At 44.2% G+C, this 7,614-nt stretch overlaps 1 protein-coding gene across 1 annotated transcript; it reads right to left on the bottom strand.

Moving 5' to 3' along the window:
• Window positions 1-256: 256 nt before the first annotated feature.
• On the bottom strand, window positions 257-4,219 carry LOC124868971 (myosin heavy chain, fast skeletal muscle-like). Its single transcript, XM_047366642.1, has 3 exons — window positions 4,155-4,219; window positions 760-1,336; window positions 257-469 (listed from the first exon to the last, which is right to left on the bottom strand). Exons 1-3 carry the CDS (start codon window positions 4,217-4,219, stop codon window positions 257-259), a joined length of 855 nt encoding a protein of 284 aa, XP_047222598.1.
• Between the last annotated feature and the right edge of the window lie 3,395 nt (window positions 4,220-7,614).

The following is a 7,614-nucleotide window of genomic DNA, read 5'->3' as shown; positions in this document are numbered from 1 at the left end:
TAAATCCAAAAGGAAAGGCAAGGTCAAGAACAATGATCAGACAGGAAGGAGCGCTGGATATCTACTCACACGAATGCTTTCAAAAATCTGGTACTGTCTGCTTGTCAGAGTTGGTATATATCAGGGAAGACACAGGTGTAGGGCATGCCACAGATTGCACTGCACAGCAGCAGCCACCAGGTGCATCTAATCTGCTGTTTGCAGCCAGGGAGACAGGGTAGAGCAGACGTGCCAGAATTATAACAGTGCCCCCTCTTTAAGGTCCGGCTCCTGACGGACCACGAGGCTGATCAGGATGGAGACGGTGAAACTCACGAATTAGGTCCTCCCAGTCAACCAGGTATTGCAATCCACGTCCTCTTCGCCTGGACCTGAGAATGCGCCAGACCGAGAACACTGGACCACCATCAATGACCCGTGTGGGTGGAGGGGGCCCGGAGGTGGGCCCAAGTCGGTGCTCCACGAAGTGCTTGACATGAGAAATGGAATGTGGGGTGAATCCTCATAGAGTTAGGTAATCTCAGCCATACAGCGACAGGGTTGAAGATCTTGGAAATTGGGAAAGGTCTAACAAATCGGGGCGCCACCTTCCGGGATTCTATCCTTAATGGTAGGTCCTTGGCGGAGAGCCAAACTTTCTGCCCCACCTGGTACTTAGGGGCAGGCCCTTCTTGACTGAATCAGTGACATTCTGATCATCGACCTCCTGGCCTTTCTCCATATTCTTTGGCACCTTAGGGCATCGTTCCCGCTCCTGACCTCATTCTCTGCAGTTTTCTTACCCTTCTCCAGTTCATGAATTGTCTTTCCTGTTTCACTAATATGCTCAGTCAAATCACTTATTTCCTGTTGCAGATTCTTGTTCTCCCTCTTCAGGGTCTCCAGGTGGCCCAGAGCTTCTTCATAGGAGTTTTTCATTTTGAACATCTCTGTGTTCAAAGCACGCGCCTCCTTCAGAGCTCCTTCCAGCTCAACCTGACTCTCTTCATACTTCTGGTTCCACTCTGCAAGAACCTTGTCAAAGTTCCTCTGCTTCTTGTCCAGGTTTGCAGCCAGAGCATTAGCTCTCTCCACGTCAATCATCAAGACCTCCACTTCACCCTGTAGCCTCTGTTTGGTCTTCTCCAGAGAGGCACATTTCACATTCACGTCCTCGATGGACTCTTCCGCATCCTGAAGACGCTGGGCAAGCTTTTTCTTGGCCTCCTCGAGATCCTCAGTGCGCTGAATGGCATCAGTTTCATACATGGTTCTCCACTGAGCCACCTCACTGTTAGCCTTGGACATAGCACGCTGCAGCTCAGCTTTGGCCTCCTGCTCCTCCTCATACTGCTCTCTGAGCAGATCACAGTCATGACGAGCCGAATGAACAGCATGAGCCAGAGCGTTCTTGGCCTTAATCTTATTAAATACGTCCTTTAGATCATGGTATTCTTGAGGTACCTTGGATAAATCCGGATAGGTCTCCTAAACCTCATTCTCCACACTGACCTCTGTAGCAGCAGACAAAAGACAGTCAGCGGAACATGACTCAGACCAACCCAAAACTTATTTTTTCTTCCAGTCGATGTGAGGGTTGTGTTTCTGCAACCAGGAGGCCCCTAGGACTACAGGAAGTTCAGGTGAATTAATGATCATGAAAGTTACTTTTTCTTGATGATTACCTCCAACTGTTAAAGTAATCTCCTCCGTCCTGAGGTGTGAATTGTTCATGCTGTGACCATCCAATGCTAGCACTTTACGTGTGTCAGCTGATGGAATGAGCTTTATGTTGTTCTTAATGGCGAATGCTTCACCCATAAATTCAGTGTCTGCTCCTAAATCAATAAACACGGCCCCCCTGGAGAGACATGGAAGAGGTTCGCAAAGGAGCAGGAAACAATAAGGAGGAGGCAGGTAGCTGACTTCGGCTCAGTAGAAAACTCCCTTCCTCTGCTGAGCCTGTCCTTTTTAATGGACACCTGAGTGCTAAATGTCCCTTCTCTCCACAATAAAAACAGAGCTTGAATCTTCTCCGACGATCCTTCTCTTCAGGGGTAATCTTGGTTCTGCCCAACTGCTTGGACTCACAATCCTCATTTTCCTCAGTGAGAGGTGACCGACTCCTTCTCTCATGCCAGAGTGCAGGACCCTGAGTTAATGAGGAGCGACCCTCCTCATGTCGCTTCCCCCTCACTCTCTCTGCCAGCCGAATGTCAATGCGAGCAGCCAGGTCCTCAAGTTGTTTCAGGGAAGAGGGGTAGTCACGGGTTGCTAACTCATCCTTGATGTCTGCGTTTAGTCCTTGCATAAAAGCATCCATCTGTGCTGTCTCATTCCAACGGCTATCTGGGGCCAACAAATGAAAGTCAATTATATAAGACGAGACAGATTGATCACCCTGTTTGAGGGACAGTAAGCCTCTTGCGGCTTCACGACTTTGAAGAACAGGGTTAAAAACTCAAATGAGTTCCTTGGAAAAAGTTTCATAGATGGTACAAGATGCAGACCTGTTCTGCCATTCAGCTGTCCCCCACTGCTTCGCCCTTCCTGCCAGCAGAGATATAACAAAAACCACCGTAGAACGTTCAGTGGGAAAGGATAACGGCTGAAGCTCAAAATGAATTTCACACTGAGTTAGGAAAGCTCGACACTGGTCTGGGTCTACCCTGAACATCTCAGGCGGAGATAGGTGTGGCCCCTTTTGTGACGGTGGCGGCTCGGAGACAAGATTGCCAGAACGTAATGTGGAAATTATTTCCTCCAAGCCAGAAACCAACCAGGAAAGGTCCTCCTCAACGTGGGTGTGCCACTGTTGTGCTGGTGATGGGTCCATTCTTGGCCAGATTTTTCTGCTATGAATCAGAAAAAGGCGGATCCAAAATTCAGCCAGACACAGTACTGAAAGTTTAAAAGGTTTATTCAGCCACAGGAAAACGTCACACAGGTAACATTCCTCACAGCTTCCAGGAATCACTGCTTTTGTCTTGAGTGGAACTTGAAACCCAGAGGGGAAACCTCAGTGGGTGGCAGGCGGTGATCTCAACAGCACAGGTAAGAAGTGACTCCAGGCTGAATAATCCGAGTCGGTATATATCAGGGAAGACACAGGTGTATGGCATGCCACAGATTGCACTGCACAGCAGCAGCCACCAGGTGTATCTAATCTGCTGATTGCAGCCAGGGAGACAGGGTAGAGCAGACGTGCCAGAATCATAACAGTTATCCTGCAGGTAATTTCTTCAAACTTCCTTACTATTTTTGTCTCTCTTTCCAATTACCAACAAATACATTTTTTGCATATCTTCCTGACATTTTGACTTCTTCTTTCATGGAACAAACCCTCTGATAATTGATTTCAGTTATGGAATTCAAAAAGTGAAATTCCTTATTATGTTATTCATTACAGTGATATATTTGAAATCTTTATTATTTTTGATGCTTTTGGCTTACAGTTAATGAAACCTCAAAATTCAGTTTCTGTCAAAATTTTAATGAGGCTATAAAGTACTTTAAATTCAAAAGTCTTACATGTTTCCAATTGTGGGGAAGACTGCTGATCGAGTTTAACTGCCAAGTCATTTACACCCTCCACTTGGCAAGTAAGCCACAAAAGGTCATTTTATTCTTTTTTCTGTTTTTATTATTTTTAATGCGTGGGTCACTGCGTTTCTGTCATGATCTGCTGGTGTTTTGTTTTGAGTTTGAGATTATAGTCTGTTTCCTCTCATATTCTTCAGTTTTCTGTTATTTTAGCTCATGTTAGATTGCTCATTCTAAACATCAATTGTGTTTAGATTACTTTCTTGATTCCTGTTAGATGAGTTAGTTTATATTTCCTTATAGATCTTATTCCTCCCTGTTCATGTTCACTTTGATGTTTTCTGTTACCTCCCTGCGCTCCCTGCTCATTTGTGTTAGTCACTCTCCCTCAGTATATTTCAGTCTCCTTTCCACCAGTTGCTTCTGATTTCTATCTAATTAGCTCCCTTGGTTCACTGGTCCATTCTCCACTCTCCCTCAGTATTTATTCTTTCTAGTTGTCATCACTCTCCACTGGTTCCTCCTGTTAACTACCCTGTTTGCTGCCTGCTCCATACCCATTGTCTCCACGATCTTGTATTGTGTTCGCTTGTAAGTCTTTTATTTAATATTAAAGAAACTAGATCACTCACCTTGTGGCTCCCTCGCCTTGATCTGCAATTTGGTCCAACATCCACACTATGACTATTTCAGGCATACCATATAAAGCAGATGGTTGCCAGAGCCGTTTTGCTCTACAAAGGCCAGCCTGAGAACAGGTCCCTTTGATGGTCCAGGCCCACACCAACCCCCAGCAACAAGATCACCCAGCACCAAGCCGGGGAGACCCTCCCGGAGACCCCAACACATCAGGCAGGCACCAGCTCACCGCCGCAGTCGGAACCCAGAGGGACAAAGGTAGGAGAGGCACATTGTATTTCATGCTGGAGGGCCAGTCCCCAAGAAGTCTAGAGGGAAGGATTCCCACCCTAACCTACAGCAGGCCGTGCGGACCTCAACCAGCTCGACACACCTCTGGGAGCCATACAGATAACACCCTACCAAAGTGGGCAGCACCCTGCTGGGCCCCCTCAAGGCACATCAGAGACCCCCACATTATCATCACACCCCTAGTCCCCCCGAACTGGCACAGGCTCTGCAACAGGAGCCAGGGGACAACGCTGTGCCTCTCGAGCACACCCCACCCTGTGGTGTTTGTGTGTGTTTCTAAGGTAATGCGAAGTGTTGTGATGAATGCAGATGTTTATGTCTAAAGTGCATTAAAACTGGGGTTGTGGCTGGGGTGTATGAGACCCCACTGCTTGTTGACAGCAGAGTCTCCGCCAACCTCAAAGCCCAGTCTATAATATATGAAAAGTGAGGTGCAGGACTGGGCCATATATAGCAGAGGACGGGCACTGGATGTTGCTCCCCCAATGGCCATTGTCCCACACCCCAAGACCCTACTGCTGTGTGGTGTTGCATATGTGTGGGAGGAGGAAGTGGGTGTCAAGACAATTGCATGAATCCCTTGGGGGCCAGAAAAAGGTATTTTTAGAAAAAGATGTTGGCTGTTCATAGCGTGTTGTATGTAACATTTTAGTAAAAGGTTGAATAAAAGAAAAATGTGTGGTAGAAAAAGGTGCATAAAGCAATAACCACAGCCTTGGGAGGATTGTAAATTAAAGTGCTTTTAAACGAAGGGGAGATTCACATGGCATGGACTATTTTTGAGCCATCATACAAAGACTCATTCAGATTTTTATTTATTTATTTTACTATATATGTGTGTCTGTGTCTGTGTGTGTGTGTGTGTGTGTGTGTGTGTTAAAACATCTCCATTTATTTCTGTCTGCAAGTATATTGGGCAATTTTAAATATATACTAATATATATTTATATGTTTAATATTCAAACAATATACTATGTACTGTATATACATCATTTCTGAAATCATGATTATATTATATAGAAAAAAAAAGGCATGGTGTAGATGATGCAGGAAGAAGGGGTGGGGATAATAAAGGTTAAAATTCTACCCATTCCTTTGACTGGGAAAACATGTTTTCTAACTGTGTGTGTGTATGGTACGGTTACTTGCATCCCTGTTCAATAAATAAATAATTCCAATCCAACCCACGATATTGTTGGAAGCATCTTGTCTCCTAAGTCCTCATTTCAGGTGGAGGCCAATTGTTAATACCTGTACTAATTACCATGGCATCACTGTGGTGGATTGGACATCTACATGGCTTGACCTAAACCCCTTAGAAAATCCATTAAGCATCATCCAGAGAAAGAGATGAGACACCAGACCCAAAAATACCAAAGATCTAAATTATGCTGTTAAATCAACCTGGGCTTCTTAAGACCTCAGCCGAGCCACAGGCTTATTGCATTCACGATACACCACTCTGATGCAGTAATTCATGCAAAAGGAGCCCCAAGTATTGAGTGCATACTGTACATAACATGGACATGCTTTTCTATAGATTGACATTTCTGTCCTAAAATAATATTTTTTTTTATTTCTCTTTTGAAATATGTTTTCAACTACTCAAGCCTCAAAAAATGTTTTTTTTTAGTTTGAATATTTATAATAAATGAGCTTTTTGATCATATTCTAATTCATTGTCTTGCACATGTATAGGGAGATCTGATAATATAACAATAGGAACATTCTGTTTGGCAGATGACAATCAAAAATAAGTAAACATCAGCCATACGTTTTTAGTACAGTACTTATAGTAAGCAATTTGTTAAGTCTTTACTTTGTTCCATCTATAGAAATTCAGTCTATGTTTTGATGCAGTTTAACTTATTAAAATTACATAGCACATCTCTGTCTCCATCATAGCCAATTTCACATTAATTCATTCTTTTTGTATGAGAATCCACAGGTAGTTTTAAAACCTCTTTTCCAATGGTAAGCCTCTCAGCTGTAATGCTCTTGTACTGAGAGCTTCTTTGTGCCTACTAAGCATGTGTGAGTGCGTGAGAATGTAGGTGTATGTGCATTCATGCTCTATGTTGAAGCTATATTTCTGTGTTCTCCACACACACATTGTATTGGCGCAAGTGTGAGAGAGAGCTGTCAGTGCTGTCTGATAAAGCAATGCCATAGCATGTCGATGCCAAAAACCTTTCAGATGCTTCCTTACCTCACCCAAAAGCAGTCCTATGTGCCACCCTTTATTTGCCTGACAGTTGCCATGGTGACCATCACTACACCAGAGAGACAGTGGTGGAAAGCTGACTTGGATGGTGGAGAGGGGAAAGGAGCACTTAGAGATGAGAGAAAAATGATGGCAGGTAGTGAAGAGGAGGGCTGATACAAAGAAAGGAGCAAAGGAAACGTTGAAGAAGATGTCACAGAGGCTGTTCAGGGGCAGCTTTGGTGAGAGCGAGGAGCTGATGGAGGTGAGAGGAACTCTCCCAAAACAGAAGATGGAGTTGGAGAGAGGCAAAATCAAAGACACACTGTCAGAGAAGGGGCTTGCAAACCTTAAAAAGCAGCAAATGAAAAAGTAAAATCCATATTTAGGTGATGTATATTTTCTACAAAAAAATGGACCTCGGATGTGAAAATGTGTCCTTTTTATCAAATTTCAACCTTGAAAACTATTTCAGAAAAGCCATTTTTCATCCATTCAACCCCCAAGTTCAATTTCAAAAACCTTGTTCTCTCCCACCAGCCAAGCAGAGCACTGCATCACAAGATGAACTCCAGAGAAAATATTGCATTAGCTTTATTCACTGTGTGCTCTTTCAGGAGACAATTACAATCTGGGCCAAGAAGGGGCAAGCATGAGGAGGAATAAGAGACGAGGAGAGAGAATTGGAGCAGTGGAATGCAGGTCGCTTTGGCACTTACCAAAAGTGTGCGTTTAGTCCAGGTAAATTATAGGCCCTAATTTTGCTGAAAATTGTAATGACTGCTCCAGAATCTCTTTGCCTCCTTTAATGCCTGTGGCTCTGTGGAACTGTGTGTTTGTGTCACCGAATGAAAGAGAGAGAAAATTCATGTTTTTCTAGCTGTGTGCGTATGTGTGCGCATAGATTTGCATGTCTGTCTTCACATGCCGCCCACAAATAAACCACAGACGCCAGAGGG

This window comes from Girardinichthys multiradiatus, chromosome 5 (assembly GCF_021462225.1).
Source record: "Girardinichthys multiradiatus isolate DD_20200921_A chromosome 5, DD_fGirMul_XY1, whole genome shotgun sequence".
Taxonomy (NCBI): domain Eukaryota; kingdom Metazoa; phylum Chordata; class Actinopteri; order Cyprinodontiformes; family Goodeidae; genus Girardinichthys; species Girardinichthys multiradiatus.
The sequence above is the reverse complement of the archived record's forward strand: the minus strand, read 5'-3'. Positions and strand labels throughout refer to the sequence as shown.

Bases quoted from the DNA above. Each gene is read 5' to 3' on its own strand.
- LOC124868971 (XM_047366642.1), bottom strand. From the start codon at position 4,219: ATGCCTGAAATAGTCATAGTGTGGATGTTGGACCAAATTGCAGATCAA. The intron at 1,337-4,154 runs GTGAGTGATCTA...TGATCTGCTCAG, and splicing joins CAAGGCGAGGGAGCCACAAG to AGAGCAGTATGAGGAGGAGC. The intron at 470-759 runs GTCAGGAGCGGG...TCTCATGTCAAG, and splicing joins AGAAAACTGCAGAGAATGAG to CACTTCGTGGAGCACCGACT.